We start from the raw sequence: 21942 nt of genomic DNA, 5'->3' as shown, positions 1-21942 counted from the left end.
AGAATTAAACTGAAGTAAACCCCCATGACATGTACAAATCCATATGGGAAACTGGAACTAGTTCAGAAAATTCACACATAGAAAAAAAGGCTATTTTAGCAGACTAGTTCACCATAATTTTTTATTGTTATTCTAAGTTAATGGTGGGTGGCCACCTAGAGTGGAAAGAGTAGGTCAAAGAGGAACAAGCTAACACTTCTGTTATAAACCATTCTTTCTTCTATTCTGGGTGGCTAGATTTTTATTTGCTGCCCCCACACAGCAATAAGAGAAGTTTCCAGCTGTTAAACAGGAATTTCTTAGGGAATGTATTAATCTCCTATGTCCTTCTCCTCTTCAGTGAAGACCATGGAAGACATAATGCCAAGGAATAAGGTCAGAGTTGGAAAAGTGCACACCTGCTTTGAAGGTACAGTGCCCCTAAGAGAAGGCCTTCAGCTCCAGGCCTGTACTGTGCAGAAGGGCACCCCAATCCTATATGGAGGATCAATCCTATATGGAGGTATTGTCCCCTTTCACTGACTCTCGTCTATTGAAAGGGCAATTAAGCCTTTCACTATTACACTTTGTTTTTTGTTAGTGAAATTGGGGAGGGTTTGAGAAAGAACTGTTTCAACACATTCAGTGACAGGCTTATATATTTAGTAAAATAATCTGAATTCGATAAACTGTTAATACACTCAAGAATCTGTAGTCCTCTTCCCATTCATCCTGAGACCTAACATGCACATTTGCAGTATGTATGCTGCTGGTTTATCATAGCTTGCACACAGCACGTTTTCATCTTAAGAACATGTTGACTTCACCATGAGCTTATTTGAAAATTGACTGGCTTTTGTCATTACAACATTCATATTCCTTAGTGGGCCCAGTGGACTTGTTTGTTCCCTGCTGATGCATACGCCACACTACAAGAAGTGTAGAACTTGTTTCATTTTGAAGCCAACTCTCCAAAGCAAATTATTTCCATCCTTTGAAAAATAAAAATGGTCAGACCCTCAGAAGATGCCTCCAGGCTACTTTAACATGGTTATAGGCACTGATGCAGATTTTAAACTGTGCTGGTATCTCTCTCAAAAAAGCAGGAAGAGGCAGAGTATTGGCACTAATACACAGACAGACAGAGTTAAAACATATTAGGTGTGTCCAGATTAGCACAGACATTTGTTTCCCTGGGGACACCTTGTGCCATTGTTATTTGTCCCTGGGGAACGGCCATGACACGGGTGCTCTCATGTGTCACAGGTTATCCCAAGTGGGTTAGGGGAGGCTGGGGCCAGCATAGTTGCTGCCCCAGCAGCCTTACCTGTGGTCCTGGGTGGCTTCTGGGACTGCAGGCATGGCTGGAAGCTTAGCCAGCAGCTGGAGTGTGGCTCTGGCTGGCTAGGCTCCAGTTTTGGGCAGTGCATGAGCACTGCCCCACTTTTTTACCCTGGGATCTCCTGGTGTCAACCCCCCCACAAACCATGCTGCAAAGTAGCAGCACAGGGAACACTTGCATGTGCAGTGTGTGGTGCCGCAGACAGGTCTGCAGTGCCACATACTGCACATCCACGCTTGTCTGGATGCACCCATTGCATTTCACTGGCTCTAGGTGTGTCTACATGTGTATTTATGCTGGCTTAAACTTACTGTGCAGTAAATTACTGTGCAGTAAGAGGGAATAGGTGAGTGTCTACCCATTCAGGCACTAATGTGCATTAATGCTGTATGTGGACTGACTTGGGACTAAGGTTAGTCCCAGATCAGTCCACACATACAGTGTTACTGACCAATAAGGTGTCTACACATGCATTGCTGCACAATAACTAATTGGTCATAAATTTAATACCTGCATAATGCAGGTATCAAATTTACACTCAAGTCAGCATAAGTCGCCATATTTACTGTGCAGAAAGGGCATGCATGTGTAGACACACACCCATACTGAACAGTAATTTCAGTAACTGCACAGTAAATGTGCATCTGTAGACATGCAATAAACAGGCTATCAGGAATTTGGAAAGATTCAGGAACAGTTAAGTATTGAAAACTTAAAATTATGTGCATTAACTGTTTTTAAACCAATCAGTCATTGAGGGATTAAAATACGTAAGCAACATATTCCAGCTGAGACAAGCTCAAGTCATGTTAGGTTGGCCAGAGCAAGCATCCTCCTAGTTCATTTGATATCAACAAGGAAATTGTCATGACAACTAGGGCTTTGTCCATCTATAACTTACATGATTCTTTACTAGGAACAGGTGCCCATTGACTATGCCTCCAGTTTATTATGTGGGGTTCACACATACTATGAAACCATAAACCAAGAAATGAGAGTGACCTGTAGTTTCCAATTTGGCAAGACACATTTAATTTAAAAAAATTAGCACCTGCTTAGGTCCTCTTAGTACAAGTGGTCAAGAAAAAAGCAACTCTGTATATCTACAAATAACATGGTTTCACATGCACAGTAACTGCCTACTTCCTGCAGCTTAGGTAGCAAATGGAGACTTTTAAAGCACTTTGTGGCTGAATACCTTCCTGGCTGATATTGTTCCACTTATTCTTTCAGCCTGTGCTTTGCTTTAGAAAAATTGCTGACTGTAAGATTTCAAAGTTAGTAAGCCCCAAAGCACTTACTCTGGGGTCCGCTGAGGAGAGAAACAGTAACCAGCTTTAGGAGAGCTCAATGTACTTATAGCATATGCTCATGAACAAAATTTCTCTTTTCATCAGAGAGATCAAATGCTGCATACCAAAAAATCATTTGTATGCTATCATATTTGAGTAATGTTGATACTCTCATATCACCAGAAGGATACAGTGGTATTTAATACAAAGTACAAAGACTGAATACTGATCTTAAGAAGTTCAGATCACTTTGGCAAATTAGTTTTACCTGTGGACATCAACAGAAACTGCAGTGGAAAGCACCTATTGTTCTAGCATATGAGTTTTCAAAAACATTCTACACTGGCCTAACTCAACATCCATTAAAATTAATGGAAGTTTATCACTGACTTCAATGCAAGAAAGTAAATAATTGCTGAGTGTACTTGAAAACCCCATGAACAGCATCTTAGCATGGAAAACCATTAAGTGGATTGCCCTTTGCCAAGTTTTTACATTATTCCAAGATTTTTGGAGACACTTTGGACCAAAGAAATTTTTTAATCAAATCAAAACAGTGAAAGTTCTGGATGCTGAAAGCCTTTGATTGTTTTATAAATGAGGTAAAAAAGACAAAAAATGCAAAGATATCTTAAAGGTGTTTTGTAACTGAACAGAAGTGCTTCACGGTTAAAACTTCAGGGAAAAAATCCTTTATCTATTGATTTCTGTGATATTATATCACAGATAAATTTGCTTCATGGCCTTTTTATTTACCTGTAAAGCACTATGCACAGCTACAGTATAGGAAATAACTAATTTCAACACCACCATAAGTTGGGAAGGGTGCACTGTAAAGGAGAATAATTGATAACAGATTACAGTAATATTTTAACCCCCCACCCCCCAAAAAATAAAGTTTCTTCTGCTTTAAAAGATCCCACTAATTTGAAAGATGTTTCCTTATACTACAATGGGAAACTGATAATTTCTTTCAAATATACTCTGAAGGTGTGGATTTACAAGCCTAGTAAAGCACATGTATGTTCATACCTGCCCTTCCAATATGAACTTTACCATTCATTTATCTATAGATGAATATTGACATAAAATGTACCAGTTAAAGTGTTTTACTCACCTGTTCATGAACTTGTATCTGCGATGCAGGTAATAGATTTTTCTCCTGGAAGAACAGCAAAAATGAAGCCAGTCGAGAAGAAAACCCATCGTCAGTTACAGTATGAACTAGCAAGGAAGGAAAGGAGATTGAAGATAGAAGCCTGTAAGAGGTGGAGGAAGAGACTAAAGAGAGATTAACAGAACTGTCAAAGGAACCCAAGACAAATTTTGCCATTGGTTGAATTGCACGAAGCTTATTTTTTTGACTTTCTTCTTCTTTCAGCGATTATAAATGAATGGATGTCAGGGACTTAGAAACAGTTCCATGCCAAAGAATTCAGTAAATGGATGTCAATTTTTTTACTGGGAAAATGCAAATATGAATAAATTAAGCTGTGTGCTTTTCACATCAATAATTTAATCATTAAAATTGGACTTGCAAAAATGATATGCTATTTAAATAGGGGAACACTTAAAAATGCAGTACAATAGTAACTAAAGCTTAATACCAAGATATACCCTCACATGCAGTACATATGGGAACAAATGGTGGATATGAGGAAAGTATCCTCCCAAACAGATGGGTATTTAGATTGCACAAGCAAAATCAATACATGCTTGGCAATCAATACGTGCTTGGCACATGCCCCAGTGTTCAGCCAGTCTTTCCACCGCTCATACAGGCATGGATTGTTTCAGTTGAAAGTAGAATAAGCTGTGTGGCACTGGGTATGTGTGTGAGGGGCTAGTGAACAGTCAGACAAGTGCATTGCACTGGATTCTTTTGGCCTAGTACCAGATTTCTTCTTTATGGTTCCTGTCCCAGAAGGCCTGCAGAGTGATCTCCCTATCAGGTCTGGGTGGAGCCAGATTCCACCCCAATTTCCAGTTGCTCGTCTCTTGCTGTTCAGTTATGCAAAGTACCTCTAAGAACTTTGCCCATTCTTTCAGAAGAGAAATTGAATCTTAAACCCATTCAAACCTCTAAGGTCTTTTCAGGTGTGGATTTGTTAACCATGTATCTTACTGCAAGATTTGGATGCCTTATTGAACTCCAGTCCCTTGCTCCTTATGTCTGATTTTTGTCATCCACTGGAGGTCATCATTAAACCAAGGTGGTTTTTATGTATTCTGAAATGCTCCATCATTTAATGCTGATCTATACCAGTTCTGTAAAAGGAAGGGGTCATACCACACAACTCATTCTGCAAATTTGTCAATATTCTAAAATAACATAGCAATGCCCCTGAGTGACCCAGAAGAAATTGTTTGGCAAGTTTCTAAAATAAAAGTTGTATTGCTGCTTTAAACCACAGATACACAAACAAAGGGTTACTGATTTGGGTTACTTGCCAGAATTTAGAATTTAAATAATGTTATATATTCTCAAAATCTTTATCATTCAGAGTGTGGACTAAGGATGAGCTTTTCAAAAACATTCAGTTTTAATCTAACTCTGCTCCTACTGAAGGCAAATGTTTATCATACCCCCACTGAGCCCAGTGCTTTTGAAAAATCCACCCATGCTCTTTTGGATTCTATCCCAAATTTCAGAAATATTTACTCATTTTGGGTGCTCAGCTTCAAACCTCAGTGTACCAATTGCAGAGGTGTTTTCTCCCGATACAGTGTAATGTATTAGCAATTCTAACCTAAATTACTGGGAACTGTGAATAAGGCAACAGCTTTGGGCAAAGTATATACATTACATATATGGTGGTGTAAGGGGCCAAAAACTGGCTAAACCTGTAAGAGGACAGAAGTTCAGTGCACACAGACTGGTTTAAAAATGGCGGAACCCAGGCCTGAGACAGACTTGGATGGATGTTGCATCAGACTGAATCAGTTTAGGTTAGACCAGTCTATCAAACTTTGTAACAGATCCCCTATTGATTCATGTTAGGTTGCTATCTACTGGCATCCCAGGGGCCTTTGTGCCTCCCACCCTGCTTACCCCCCTCACAGGGAGATGTGCTAGCACTTGTGGGGTGTTCAGCTGATTTGGGTTGTCACGGACACCAGCCAGCACAGATACAGGCAGGCAAGGAGGGGCAGGAAGGGAGGCTTGTACTGAGCAGCAGGGACAGGAGTGCACCATAAAAGGAAGGCTCGGGCCCCTTGGAACTCAGCACCAGCGGCAACTGAAGAACCCAATCCTTCCTTCTGCAGAGTGCTCCTGTCCTTGGTGCTGGGTGCAGGGCCTCCCAGGTTTCCTGGCATGTCTTGTTGCAGCTTGGTACCAGCGGCAGCTGCCAAAATGTGCTGGGCAGCCCGGGAGGCTTGCAGAGGCAAACCGTAGAAGGAAGAATTAGGCCCCTCAGCTGCGGCTGGTGCCAAGCTATGAGGGATCTGATCCTTCTTTCTATGGAGTGCTCCTGTCCTCACTGCCTGGCACATCTTGCCAGCTCCTGCTGGTGCCGAGCTCCAGCAAGATGCTCTGGACAGTCCAGGAGACTTGTGCTGGGCAGTGGGGACAGAAGTATTCCCTAGAAGGAAGGACTGAGCCCCTCAGAAGAAGGATTAGGCCTCTTCCTTCTACAGAGCCAGGTCACCTCTGATTGGCTGCCATGCACATCCCCTCCAACTCCTTGCTGTTACCATGGACCTTCTCTCACTCCCAACCCTAGGCTTCCAGGTGAGCCCCAGACTGAGTCACCATGGCATGCCTGACAGCCCAGCTGGCAGTGATGGGGGTGGGGTGCCATGGTGACCCCCTCTGGAGTTCTCCTGGAAGTGTTGGCTGGGTGCAGGGGAAAGTCCATGGTGACAGCAGGGAGTTGAGGGCATGTGCCTGATAGCCAGTCAAGGATGGGCCCCACTCATTTGCCCTCAGCAATATCTCGCACACTGAGAGGCATGTGGGAGTGTCCCCTGCTTTCTAGTCTCAGCCACTGCAAGCATCTGTATGTTCCTCCCTCCCACTGAAGGGCAAATGTGTTTTCCTTTCACTCTTGATCTAATCTACGCAGCTTAGTGAAACCCATGTAAGTTGGATCAATTCTGCCTCAGACTTTTTGAATGTCTGTACTTAATCTTGGAAACTAGTTCCTTGGTGTGTTCAATTAAGCACTCTGGAAATAGAGGTAACTAAAACTAATGGACACTTCTGAAAACAAATTCTTTTAAAGTTATTTAGTATAAAAATTTTCTATGGGAACATTTCAGTATGCCTCTCTTTTGTAATTTTATAAATATATCATATACATTACTGGGTTCCTGTCTTGCAATGACTGTTCAAAGAATAGAGATGAAAATACGCAGCATGTCAAGAAATCATTTTAATATCTGTATAGATTTGCATATATTCTGAATTATAGTAACATTGCTGTCTACTGACACTTCTGAGCAGTATGGATCAGGAAGGTCCAAGTTTTCTATAAAAAGTAAAATTTGGCTTCCTGCTGGATGATGCTCTGATTGACAAGCAGGAGCTATTACCATTGTATTTTGGGACAACTTCATCCCATGGTAACGCCAATGGCATCAAAAGATTAACTTGATTTATAGCTTTCATGCTTTTAGAAATGAAAAATTAGACTCTAAATATCCTGGCAACTTTTTCTCCTTTTTAACACTACACATGCACATACAAGGGGAAAAAAGAGTTTGTCTTAAAATGAAAACTCTAGTACATACAAGGCATGTTTACACATGTACAGGAAACCCTCGCTATCCATGGGTTTGGCATTCATAGTTTCAAATATTTATAAATTTATATTCAATTATAAATGCCAAACCCACATTTTAAATACACTTTATACACTTACAGAAGCTCCTTGGGAGCTCTGTGCTTGCTGCTGCTGGGCTCCTGCCACTGCCGCCAGAGCTGTGATCACCCCCAGCTGATGGGGACACTGTGTTCATGAATGCAGACTGCATTTATAAACATAGCGCCTGATGCACGGATTTCACCATTTGCTGGGGATACGAGAACGTATCCCCCACAAATGGTGAGGGTCAACTGTAGTTACATGTACCTAAACTTAATGCACCTTTGTTTAAGGTGCATTAAAGCAATTTAGGATGCCTTAGTGTGCATTAAAGTGATTTAATGTGCATTAAGGTGCATTATATTTAAGCTCATATAGCTAAATTGCATTAGCCCACGTATAGCCATGTTAATGAGCATTAAGTGTCTATACGTGGACTAATGTGACCTAGCTAATCACACCTACATTTGGTATTTGGTACTTGCTTTAAGCAGGTATCAAATTTTGGTGGGATTAGGCCAAAACTGCCATTTTTAAGGTGCATTAAGGGAGCATACTTGTGGACACAGGGTCTTCAGGGAACTTAAAAATGGTGATTTTAGGCTAATCCTGCATAAAAGGTCCACATGTAGACAAGCCCACAGCCTGATTTCCTAACAAAATACAATGGTCTATAGCACATAACGGTATTTCTTTCTTCTCAAAATGAGAAACGGACATCCATAAAGTTCTGGGTACAGCTTTCATCACAGATCATTCATTCTTTGCATATTTTGGGTCTGATTCTCTTGTTTATACCAGGATAAATCAGAAATAACTCCATTTAGATCAGATGTAATTCCCATTAAGTGTGAGGAGAATTAGGCCTTCTCAGTTTAGAAGCTTGGAGAGTTCAAGTGAAGTCCTTAATGTTGTTTTAACAGAGAAAAATAAGACTTTTTTAACATCAAAATTGAGATCTGTCATACAAATCATATTTGATAAAAAGATAAAAAGCTGTATTATCAGATGAAGTTAATTTAGCCACCAACAGCATACAATACAATTTCTATTCTTTCTCCAAAGACAGAAGCATATTTACTATCTGAATGCCATTCTTCTCTTAGATGGGATACTTATATTTATATTCTGTCTATCCCTTATTTTATACTATAGAACAGACAATTTACAGGTGCCGAACATACCAGATACGTCCAACAGACATGCACCTTCTGTGCTGCCGTACGTACCTGGATCGTCTCGACCTTCCAATTTCAATGAAATGTCCATTTAAAAAACAGCAGCGCACGAGTATGCAGGGGGCTCCAGCAGTGAAGGGGTTAAAGGGCCTAAGAATAGAATACCCCATGAAAAACAGCAGCGCTGCTACAGGTCGCCTTATTTTAAAATTGATACTGTATGGAAATTGCAGGCATTAACAAGAAATAGCAATGCATATGGTATCTCTGTCACTCTCTTCAGATTTTCTAAAGTTGTGAGACAATTCACAGAATAGCTTTTCTGCATCTATTTAATTTTAGTTCTACATTATCTTTACAGTAAAGTTTGAATATGGAGGTTAACACAAAATTTATTTACACCTACCTGAAAGGCATTCTTACATTCATTAGTTCTGCATATTTGCCTAGGACTTCCCATGGGGCATGAAGCTTCACAAAGATGATGTCACTGTTGGTTAAAGATGACTGCAACAGAGAAACAAAAACCCCACCAAGACTTATTAATGCTTTCAAGTCAAGTGAGGTCTGAAGAACAAAGGACCTTCTGCCTCTGTCATTTCTCTTCTCCCATTTGCCTTACTCATCAATTACAAGAAACTCCCCTTTCAGCCAGTACACATGTACTGTGTACTGTTTTGTTTTTGACATTAATTTGGTGATTATCCTCCAATGGGCCATATTTTCCTCTAGAGGATCTTGTCCACTACAGAAAAGCCATAGACTTATCCTCATGACTTTGGGCTATCTGTTGTGCCAATGACCAGGGAAATTCTACTGACTATAGCGTATGTGAGGATATTCTCTCCATCCTCACTGCTGTGGTGCAGAGAGGGCTTTTCATGGACTATGCATGCTGAAGCAGATGTCACCCTAACAAAACTGTATATGGCAATGCATGGAAAGGGACAGTAGAGTGAATGAGACAGAAATCCAGCTTGACTGGCAGTAAAACTGATTAAACTTAATTGTTACAAAGCTGTGAAACTCCCACAGAATTACATTCCATAACGTAATTCATGACAGTCACACCAACTATTAAAACCCACATGCTGGATGATTTCACTGTTGAGATCTTTGCCTTTTAGGGACTGGAGTATAAGCAATAATAACAACCCTAATTCTAAATTAATGCAGTTTAATATTGGTTTACTGTGAAGCTCCAGTAACTCTAGTGCCTTATGGGCATGTCTACATGTGATACTACATTGCCATAGTCACATGTTACAGTGACATAGCATCCACGGGTGTCTACACATGACCAGCAGCTACTTCACCATAGTGGTGTGCTCTCCTGTTATAGCACACCACTACGACAAGTAGCTACTAAAAATAATTGTGCGCTTGTGTGTGGTGCAGTATGGGTGGTTACTGTGCTGTGCTTTAGTATTTTGGAAGTACTAAAGCACAGTCCAATAATAACATTGTCATAGGGCAACATGTAGATGCACCTTATGTGTGGAATAGAGATATTTCAGTTTTCTAGTTTTTCCTTCTGTTAGCCCAATAGATGTTGAAATGTCAGATAGGTGCTAGTGTGCTATGGTAGTTTGTGATATGTGACAGGAGGATCAAGGGTTCCAGAATTTAAGGAATATATGTACTTCTTCCCTTAGTACAAAAGAAAAAAAATCAATACAAGAATATCTTCCCCCACCCAAACAGAATATAAAATCCTTTATAACTGAGACACACAAAATATTTACAGGCAAAATGTTATTGATCCTCAAGAAAAAGTGGACAGAATAAAGAATCTGATAGCAGAAGAGATTTTTTTTCCAGCTTGAAGGTTTGTTTACAAAAATACTGCAGTTATTTATCTGGTCTATGTCTTTAGCTGACAGCATTGTGCAAAATATTTTTACATTAAATGACATACTAGCAACACAATCCCCAACAAGGTCTGAACACAAGTAATTAAGAATTGTTCCTGATTTTTATGGCTTTTGAATATACTTCAGGTGACAGTCCATTTGGGCAACACTTTTCTAAATCTGACAAATTTCAAATGTCTTCCCTGGGGAATTTTGGCAAAGGGGTACACAGAAAATAGTATTCAGCTCTGCTGCATAAGATGTTTTCTGCAAGCTAGCCCTGAAAAGATAAGATGAAGCCAATGAACAATGGATGATACTGAAACACAGAACTGGATAGATGCTCATGGGCCACTGAGTCCGCTTGCCAGCATTTATAGGCAATTGTTCCCCAAAGGACTCCTCCAAACCACCAATGTAAGCCTTCACCCACTAGCAGAAAAGCGTAATACAGTTCCATGAAATATTTTACCTAGGAATTGTTAAACCTCATGTACAAACGGATACTGGGTCTAGGTACCCATTAATAGCATGTGGAGAGGCATGGAACTTGCTCAATGAAGTGAAACTACTCCTAATTTCCCTTAAATTTGGTGACTGAATTCTTTCAAGAGGCTAATGGGAACCCTTTCCACTTTGATTTGAACACTACACAACTTAGCACTTGAGTTGCAGAAGCATGGCTGGATAGTCTGCTATTTCATGTCAGACCATTATGATCTGATTTTGATTTCTAAAATGTTTAATGGTTCCCTTTCCTTGGAAAACTGAAAAAATCTGTAAGTGCTCAACACAGATTTAAAAAAATACTTATTATATAAGCACTGCTTTTCTAATACCTTGTAATACTATCTAATCAGCTTTCAATCTACAGTAAATCTAAACAAAATATATTTGGCGGCGCTTCAGTCTTCTTCGGCGGAAAGAGATGATGAGTTGTAAAGTTATCAATATAGAATTCAAATTCTCATAGGGTTATGAATAGTTAACATTCATGTGGGGAAAAAAGAAATGCTAAAATAAGAAAGAAAAGAGGAGAAACAACACTATATGGAGAAATAATTGCATGAAATACAGCTTTTTCTATGTTGAAAAGGAAAAATAGGTGCCAATAAAACATCTGAAAGAAAGTACCCAGTAAATTATCTTGTTACAAAAATACTTAAATGGCTGGCTTCTGTTAATCTTCTCATTTAGATAAGAAATTAAATACAGTATCTCTCTGTTTCTAGATGCCTCACCCATGCTTCATCTATAGTTTTCTCTCTACTATGTTATTAGTGAGTAGGTGGTATTTATACTTAGAACATACTTACAGAGTTGCAGGGAAGCAACAAATAATAGGGAATATCTAATTCTTAAAATGGATTTGTATTCTGTCCTTTCAGATTTTCTATCCTCCCTCCCCCCACCCCTTTTTTTTTGCAAAAGACAAAGCATTTCTTGATTATAATAACCAATCTCAACACAAAAGTTTCCATTTTATTAAAACTTTGAAGGCTTGTACCCCAATAATTTTTCTCCTTACCAGCATTTTTGTTCTGGCTGGTCAGGCAGAGTTTACTGGGCTCAGTTTACAGTTCTGGTGATTTTAACAGGACATCCAACTCCTTCATTTAGATACCCAGACTGGCACATAGACATGTTGAATCCTAAATGCTATGTTATTATAATGTAGGACTGGTGTGTCCTACTTCAAGGCCCACATGTGAAAATGGAGTTTACAGTCTCTTTTTTCCCAGTTAAGTTCAGAATCCTAACAGCAGGGTACAGCACAAAGGTCAAAGGTTCAAACAAGGGGAAGCTTAGTCTTGCATTAGCCGTCTTCTTCAAATGAGGGGCGACATTTGACTTCTAAAACCTACATACAAAGAGAATCTGTAAACAACCCTTTAGTGTAAGCAGCACGTACCACAGATTTCCAGACAGATGACACCTGCAAGGAAGTGTTTAACATCTCTTGCATTCTGAGTGCACACATGTTGGGATTAATTCCCTTCTGCTGATTCAAAGAGGTACTTCCTGAACCTCCCTACATCAGCAAGGCCTTATGCTCATGAGAGGTACTCAGCCTCAAGGAAGGAGAGATGGCATAAGGATAGGTGCCTCCCTCAAGGTTTCTGCTAGGTAAGGGACACTTCTAGTCCTGCTGGGGCTTCACAGACGGTCCACTGGTAAAAAGTTTGTCAGGGATGTACTGAAACAGTTAACTTCTGGGCGGCCCTGGGCACAAAGCCCCTTCCAGTGAGTACAATCTTCAGGCCATGTTGAATCCCTAGAGTTTGCTAGTAGAAGAGAGTTGCCAACTTATTTTCACAGATTCATCCTCCCCTCCTCCAGTTTACTTTCCATGCCGGGCTTCAGTTTATGCCAGGGAAAGCCATCATCAAGCAGACTGAATGTGGGTCTTTTCCTTTATTATTACTTAATATAAAATTACCTGATCATTGTTAACAAGAAAAAACAGAGATTATTCAAATCACTTGAATCCTCTAGCTGCTGGTCTAAAACAATGTATTGTACCAGGAAATCTAGAATTTTAAAATACATTTTTAAAAAGAAAATGTCCCATTTTTCTAAAGGGCATGAAGGATTTTACTTATTAAAAAGTTTGGAGCAGAAAAGTCATTTTTTCTATGTTGCTTACACAAAAAACATAAGGCCACATTAATCCCCTCTGCAACATAAATCAAACAATATCAATATAGGTGGACAATATGCAGCAAAATGATGGGGGAGAAGAAGAAATAAAACATGGTAGAGGAGTTCAAGGAAGGGCCAGTAAAACAGACTGGCCAATGGTAATAAGAACAAGATTGAGAACAAAGATAATACTTGGATCTAAACCAGGATATTAATCCCTGCAATTTACCACCATGCAACAATTACCTGGCGTTCAATGTAGTCTCAAACCAATGTTCAGCGTAGTTAGTAGTTTTAAGCTTGTCCTAGAGGAAAGGCATAAGCACTAAAACAGATTTCCCTCTAATAATCTGTACTGCTTTGGCAGTCACCAGAAGGGTCAGAAGTGAGTCCGCAAGGGCTACTTGAGTATAAACCTCTGTTGGGGGCGAGTCTTGTAAAATATTTGAACTTCTCTTCAGAACAGAAGAACTAGTTTTGGGCCAAAAGGGCTTTCATGTAAACTCAACATTTCCAGGGTAAGGCAGACATGTTTCATGAAAAAATGTTCAGTCAAAAATGCAATGAGAAAACAACTGTTGGTTGATTTTTTTTTCCAACCAGCCATATTTATTACCCTTTCATTTCTAGAGCTACTGCTTCCAGCTCCAGTCAAATGAGCCAGTGGGCGCATCAATATGAGACCTTTACTGAAGTTGCCTAATTAGCTCTGCAATGAATTCTCAATGTCTACATTTGTGGCCCTATTAGGCCGCAGGGAACTAATTAACTCTACCACAGGTTACTACTTGTAAACATAAATACTATGCTGTGGTGGTGATCTTTAGTGAACAGCAATGCATGTGCGGATGCTGATGGGCCTGGCTGGGGTACGAGGGTACGTAAGTGCAGAGCTGCTTGATGGCTAGCCCTGCATTGTAGCATCCTGGTGCCACTGCCAGCCCCTCCACAGCACATTGAGCCAGGTCTGAGTAGCCCCAGGCTAGCAGACTGACCCCCTGGGCCTCCTGCCAGCCAGGGCTGCTCTGATCCAGCTCAACGTGCTGCAGTCCTGGGTGCACGTTCAAACATGGCGCTTGGGAGCAATAAACTCCAGTGTTCTGTGCACTTGAGTTTATTGCTCCATGAAAATAACATGATTCTCCCAAGCCTTATTTTCTTTTAATTGGTAAAAGGGACTGGCTCAAAACTGAGCTTCTGTAATTCGTGGAAGTAAAATATAGAAAGTGTTTGATAATTCCATAAAGAACCTTCCACAGTCTACATCTGATATGTGAAATCATTACTTCCTAACCTTTCTTGGTCTTGTTAATTGAACCTTTACAAGACTACATCATCCTCATTAGGACTAGAATACATTACTGTTCTCTAGGTGTACATTTTGCTGCCTTGCCTTTTGGATAAAATTGTCTTTCTATTTTAATAACACAATTCATGCCAGCACTTAATTTCTGAAAAAACAAACCAACCACAAACCTGATGAAGAAACTGATCACAGTCTTTTTCTCCAATATACATATATCCACACAGGTACAAAGTGAGTCAAATAATAACTGCATGAGGCTCCTTCATTAGTTGAGATCTATTATACCAGCAGCTGGACCCAGAAAAAACTTGCAAAGGATAGGTTTCTGTTAAGTTTAATTTTTGTTTTATAATTTTAAATTTAGGAAGCATTCACAAAATGGGTCTTAATGCCCAGCTAATATGATGTTTGGCTGCTAAACCCAAGTACACATCTGCAGGTGTTTCAAGTCCACAGAAAATATGTACTGCTGACCAACCTTTGTTCTCATTAAAGTCAATACCACTGGTTTCAGTAGAACCAGAATGATCCTGAAATTCAGCACTTCTGATGGTCCCTCCCTTCAGGGATCAGGGAAGGGGATTAAGGACCCTGATGTGGAAATTTCTCAAATAGCTTGCTATCAACTGCATTTTAAGTCATAAAACTTTGGAAGATGCACTTTAACAAAAACATTATTTGGTTCCAATGGATATGAAGATAGGAAAAGAGGTATCCACTTTATAAATCTGGAAGATGTTAATATGATATCTCCAATCAAAGTATTATCATTCTTTTATCTTCCTTGTAACTGTTACATAGGCACCTGCAAAAGCAATGCAATTATTTGTGTGTGTGCGTGTGTATAACAAAGGGGAAAAGAAAGACAGACTTCTCATTAAAGTATTTACATGATCAGTATGTAGAGATTGGTATAAAAAAAATCAATGTGGCTATCCTTTTTGTACCTCTCCCATAAAAGAAAGAGAAGAAAGGAAAAGTATCCTGGAATTGTAAGAGGAATGAGATATAGATCACAGGCCAGGCACGGCCTGGTACCTGGGGTAGCTGCCACGCATGGGAGGAGTGGTAACTTCTGGTTGCCACTGTGCCAGCAGTGTGACTGTATGGGTCATGGCAGTTGTTCTTTCCTGCCCTTTGCAACCCACACCAAGTTGCCCTGGTCATCCTGCTCTAGTTATGCCACTGGTTCCAATATATAAATAAATAAATAAGCAAATATAGATTTTTCTGGGTGCTCAGGCACTTTCAATTATTACAAAGAGATACAATTACTTTTGTTGAGATCATCATGCAGCAAGGAGGAGAAAAATAGGAGACAATATTGGCAAGTATTTGGGCCAAAGGACCACATAGGGAGTGTGGGTGAGGTGCTGTGGGCCAGGTCAGAGCCTTCCTCTCCCCACGACAGCTCAATAAAACTCCCTAAGTGGTATTCCAGCCCAAATAATTGCCCAGTCCTGGGCAGAGAGATCAAAAGTTAGGAAACCTAACCTTTGTTCCTCCCTTCTCCCCCTCCCCCATCCCAAGTCCCCAGTATGTGGCCAGGTCAGGCAGAAGCCTCACCAGTTCCACCCATGTGGCACATTAAAAGGAAACCTTTTAAGATGATTAACACCATGAGTTGGTAGGCAGGAATACAGCATGGTACCACCCAGCCCAGCTGTGTGCCAGGGACTCAGCTAGGGACAGACATTCAAAAAGCCGGAGCCTGAATTGATTCAATCTTTGCAGGTTAGTCTAACCTGCCTAGGCTGAACCAATTTGCAAGTGTATAGACATTCCATTTTCACCCAGGAAATGTAGGCACATGTCTGCAGTGGCTCAGCCCAGAAGCCAGGGGGTGCTAGAGCAGCCCTCAGCTGTAGGGAAGCTGTGCTGGGTGGGTGTGACCAGCCCCAGCAGTAGCCACTCCCCCACTCCTGTCACCGGAACAGCAAGTGTGAAGGGACCGTGACATGGGCAGCTGCCTCTCTCATGGTTTCCCAGGGAGTGCAAGTCTCTTCCCAGTGGAGGGCTTGAACTGTGGGCAGGGGTGGGAGTGGAGTGGGCGGGTCAGAGCTGCCACACACTGTGTGGGGTGAGTGGTGACACTGGGGCTTAGATGGGTGGCCGTATCTCCCCAAGCTCTCCCTAGTGCTGTTTCTGTTCACTCTGCAGTCTGCGGCAGCTCTACCCACCCTGCCCTGCTCCTGCCCGCAGCTGCCCCTGTCATGGTATCTGCCCCCTGGCTGACCCAGTGGCAGCAACAGGGGCATGGCCAGAGGCCAGACAGAATGCGCTCTTTAGGAGAGGGGGCCAGGAGGGGGATTATTTCCCTTCTCCCTCCAGTGTCTGGCAGACTGGACAGGGAGGGAGCTTATTACACTGCTTGCCCCATGAAGGGAGTGATTGGCAGCAGTCAGGACTAGCAGACCCTGGCTGTGGTCCCTCAGGGACAAAGGGGGAATAACACCCCTCTCTGCCTCAGAAGGCCAGTGTCTGGTGATGTCCCCACTGTTGCTGGAACAGGTAGCGGGGAGCACCAGATGGACAATGTCTTGGTTCTGTGCTGGTGAGACAGGGATGGGAGGAATTAAACCTCCTCCCTGGCCAGTTCACTTAAGGCTACTGCCGGTGCTGGCCACAACCCCACCACTGGAGCAGTGAGCAGAGAAATGCTTGTCAGGTCTGTGCTGGTGGGACAGGGGAGAGAGTGAGGAATAAACCTCTTTCATTCTCTGTTTGCCTTAGGAGGGGGCGGCGTCTGGCCATGCCCCAGCACCTGCAGAAGCTTTTGCCCCTGCCCGCTTCTGCTCCAGCTAGGGATCAGAGTGGCAGAGCCAGCCCTGCTCCATTCGAACAGACAGCACAGCCCTGCCCAGGGCTGCAAAGCATGCTGGGATGCTAGGGGATTTTGGTTTAGCTTAAACCAGGAAGGGGATTGGGACAGAAGTTCCATGAACCGCTTTGAGCTCAATCAGTTAAGTCTGATACTACATTCAACCAGGTTTATCTCAAACTGTTTTTGGCCATTTTGAAACTGGTTTATGTGCATTGAATTGATGTTCTGTTACAGGTTTAATCCAGTTTGTGATCACTTAAATCAGTTTATGTATAACTCTGTCTCTAGCCAAGGAGGGTCTGTAGGGAGAAGGGGGCTGGGCGCTGTGAATTATCTAGACCTGGCCAGGCCAGTTCCATGCTGTGTCCCCACCTCCTCCTTGCACCCCCTGCCCCTGCCTCAAGTCCCTGGCATGCAGCCAGGCCAGAGCTGCACCGTGTTCCCACATGCTACTTTGGGCCTTGTGCAGCTGGTGCAACTCCTGCCCAACCTGGTCACATGCCAGGGACTTGGGTTTTGACAAGAGCTGTGCCAAAAGCCAGGGCAGCTGTAAGTCAGATACAATTCTCCTTAGAGGAGCAGCTGCAGGCCAGGTAAAATCATTTGGCAGGCTGGATATAGCCCATGGTCTGTATTTTGCCCACTGCTGCTCTACATCGTTTCTTGGAATTAAATAATCCAACTAAATACAGCTTCCACTTTTTCCAAGTATTATGTTGTTACATCAACAGAGTAGAAAAATAAGCTGTGTTGAGAAAACTAACTGGGGAAAAATCCCAAGTATACATATAGTATTGACCTAACTAAACTGTTTAGCTTCTTTATACATAAAGAGTAAATGCAGATCAGCAGACAATGCTCTAAAATTAGATGAAGGTTGATGTGCTGCCAATATCTTTCAAAAACATATACATTACTGGATTATTACGATCCTGTCAGTTCCAGGGAAAATATTACATTATTATATTACATTATTATTAGGACATTGATCCATAGGCAGATCGATCAAAGGAATCTAATAAATAACAAGTATCAATATCTTAATAAATATCTTGAAGAAAATATTATATTTTTCAGTACAGTTAGAGATTTGAAAAGCAAGGAGAATATAGTACATCCAATTTTTAATAAAGCCTTTGACTAGCAGATAAACTGTAGAGAAAATGCAGCATTGGATGGATAAAGATACAACTACAATAATTAAAAAATCCTAACCAATAAAACAAATCAGTAATTATTAATAAAGTTACCTTGAGATAAGAAGAAAAATCAGCCGCATAACTATATTTTAAAATAATTTATTGCCACAATGAAGCTGACAAGCAAAACTGGAAAATAGTAGGAAACGTTGTCTTTACTTTGCAAATATTTCCACTGAATCAAATCCAGTGGCACTAACGGCACTGGAAACTAATGTGCAAACAGACTGGTGCTTGTGTTCAAGCAATATGTCACCTAGCCCTGCACAGAGAAGGTCTCAATGACATGACACCTTGCTTAAATTCTGACAACTGCTGACAAGCTCTCAAGATATCTAGCACCATTTTTAACTGAAGACAGAGTTCTCAGCAATGATAAAAGTTGGCAAACTTCCCCTATTACACACAAACCAAAGACCAGTTTCACCAGAAAGTTAAAGTAAACTACTTGAATTGAAACAAGCAGGCTCTCTTTACTTTGATCTCTTTACTTCAGTCTACCAGGAAGAAATAAGATTTGCAACCTTGAGGGGTAGGGACAAGAATCACCGGCAGTTCCAGAGGAGCAAGGTACAAGAGAAAGGAAACCTTTTAATTTGATTAACACCATGTGGATGCACCTGATGAAAAGACTGAATCTTAGAGTAAGAAAATTTACAATGATAGAAACCTAATCAAGGAAACAATGCCCTCTAACTTGGATGACACTTTCTAGAAAAAAAAGTAAAACTGGGTGAGAGACAAACAATCTGAGGGGAGAGATTTGTACGGTGATGGTGCAGGAATCAATGGTTTCACTGCAACAAGCACTGAATTATTAAGTTTTAAAGCACAGAAGACAAGAGCCTGCAACAATTAAAATCAACTACCTTTAATTGGCATTACTGGATTTATATTAGTATGACAGACTTTTCTGTTCCTTTGGACTGGAAGGCATTACAAGAATGTGAAATATTAATTATTTGCATTTTTTTAAAAAGGCATAACCCCATAACCCAAATGGATGTAAACAGCAGAGGCTTGTTATTCACCTGCTGACATAATTATTGGACATAAAACTGATCTTTTCTAGAAGCAGCAGCATATATTTAATTTAAATATTAAACTTTAAACTTTACATTTTGCACAGTGTTGCCTGTAAGTATCAAAACCTTTTATGTGATAAAATTAGGGCAAAATCTCTCTCATGTGAACTATTTTTCTTTTAGAATCACAGACAGGAAACATTATGTTCTACAGTTGTAGCAGATTTATCAGATGACTTTTTTCTATGATGTATGCCAAATATAGAGTAAAACAATACTTTATCGTGTTAGATTTATTTCACATTAGCTCTTTTTTGAAGCAGAGAATACTTATACTTAATGAATTGCCTATTACATATCCATGGCAATTTTAGAAGCATTTCAGATGTGATTGAAGAAACAATGCTTAGCCATTGGAAAAAGGCAATTTATTTTCTCTTATATATTTAACAAAAAAACCCCGCAGATACATTAAAAAGTGCAGGCATTTATTAGAGCTTTATGTGAGAAAGGAATTTAGCATGTTATACCATAAATATGTAACAAAGGAGAGTTGAAACTGAGGGCTCCACTTTGCAACCCACTGAAATCAACAGGGATGTGGATCTACTCTGCACGGAAAAGCTTGCAGGGCTACAGCCTTAAACTTCCTTCTGACACATGGCATAAAGAGTAAAGCACCTGAGGTCCATTTTGACTGCGTAGCAACTAGGGGTGTGCAAAATGAGCTGTATTCGATTCAGATTTGGGATTTGGCCCAAATTGGGGACAGTGATTCGATTAGTTGACTGGATCACTGTCCCAATTCAATTCAGCCAAATCCGAATCTGAAGATTCAATGCTGATTCGGGAAATCAGTGATTCAACCATAGACACAGCTTTAAATGTTTTTTTCTACATACCTCAAGGTACCAGGTACAGTTCATGAACACTGCAATGGTGGGGCGGATGCACCGTCCCACAGGAGTGTGGGACCCCCCCTCCCCGGCTTGCTTGGCAGTGGACCTGGAGGTGGACTGGGAGTACTTCTGGTTAGCCAGAGCGATTAGCCATGGGGGTACCCCAGGTGCCTCCCTAGACCCAGGAGGCACCAGTCACTGAGTTGGGGAGCAGCAGGGGGGAGGGGCGGGCGCCTTGTGAGCTCTGCAGTGGACCCGAAAGTGCTTCTGGTCCACTTCATAGTCTGCTGCTGAGAGTGCTGGGGACCCCCTGCACCCCTCTGGGATGGTCCATCTGCCCCAGCATCTCAGCATTCATGAGCCGCTTGCTACCTTGAGGTATGTAGAAAAATGTAAAGCTGTGTCTATGTCCAAATCATCAAATTTCTCCAAACTGATTTGGAGACTTCTGATTTGATTTGGAGAGATTAAAGGGTCTCCTGATTCAATTTGGATTTGGAGTTTCGGCTGCCGAATTGTTCCAAATCTCCACCGCATCAAATCAGCAACTGAAGCTTCACACAGCCCTAGTAGCAACCACGTCTCAGACTTACATCAAGACACCATGAGCTCACAAATTCAAACCTCTTTTTTTTTTTTAACGTTGCTTTCAACACACAAAAGAAGACCAAAGAAGATTCATGAGGTGGTGCTCTTTGAGAGCTGAAAGATGGTTGTGGAGAATGCTGCCTTATACACAGCCATCAAATTCTTCTCTACAAAAACACCAGGAGGCTGAGGGAAAACATATATCTGTTCTCCTTGCCCATATATGTTTTTTACTCAGAACTTTACCCATCTTGTCACTAGTACATATTTTGCCTCTGGGATTATTGGATTACTGAAGAGCTGTCTTCTAACAGTTCATCAGAAATTGCTTTACTTGCTATGTGCCAAATCGAAAGACTCCTCCTGTCTTATTCAGTGATAAGTAAAGATGGCAGACAGGCATTCCTCTTTCCTCTTTATGGGAAGTGGAAATGGTCTTTTAATAAGGCTGCTTCAGAAAATTTCCAAAAAGCTCTGACATACAACCCACCAGTGCTAGAGAAACTGCAGCGATACATATATATAGAATGGTAATTTCAACAGCTACTCTGCTATCAATGTCTTTAGGTATCTTAATTTATATAACTAAAATTACAAATTATAAAATTATAACTTAATTATATAAATTAAGATACCTAAAGACATTGATAGCAGAGTAGCTGTTGAAATTACCATTCTTTCAGGATGTGACACCATTCCTAAAATGATTCTAAAGCTACATAAGTCAGGGGAAAAAATAATGTTTTAATTTAAATCAGGAGGACTCCTACTTAAAAAAAAAGATTATTTTTCCTCAATACCCAAAACTTAGTTAGTGCTTTTTAAGATTTCTTAGTGAAGAACTGAAATACAGGAATCAACACGAAACAAAGAACAATTTAACTTAATGGCCAGTGCATTAATCTGTATTACACTTTCAAGCTAACCATGACAAGGAAAAGTTATGGTCCAAAAGGAAATTTTAAAAATCTGCTAAATTAGGCATGTCTTCAGTTGTCTTTATTTA

At 40.9% G+C, this 21942-nt stretch overlaps 1 protein-coding gene across 1 annotated transcript in view; it reads right to left on the bottom strand.

Moving 5' to 3' along the window:
• ANO4 (anoctamin 4) overlaps positions 1–21942 on the bottom strand; it is a 207776-nt gene that overhangs the window by 116229 nt on the left and 69605 nt on the right. The window contains exons 5-6 of the mRNA XM_019545137.1: positions 9006–9106; positions 3731–3775 (exon numbers count right to left, since the gene is read on the bottom strand). Coding sequence (XP_019400682.1) covers positions 3731–3775; positions 9006–9106 — 146 coding nt within the window. The remainder of the gene's footprint in view (positions 1–3730; positions 3776–9005; positions 9107–21942) is intronic.

The sequence above is a fragment of the Crocodylus porosus genome, unplaced genomic scaffold, assembly GCF_001723895.1.
Source record: "Crocodylus porosus isolate Cpor-Errol unplaced genomic scaffold, CroPor_comp1, whole genome shotgun sequence".
NCBI classification, from domain to species: domain Eukaryota; kingdom Metazoa; phylum Chordata; order Crocodylia; family Crocodylidae; genus Crocodylus; species Crocodylus porosus.
Note: the sequence above shows the minus strand (reverse complement) of the source record. Positions and strands in the feature narration are given on the sequence as shown.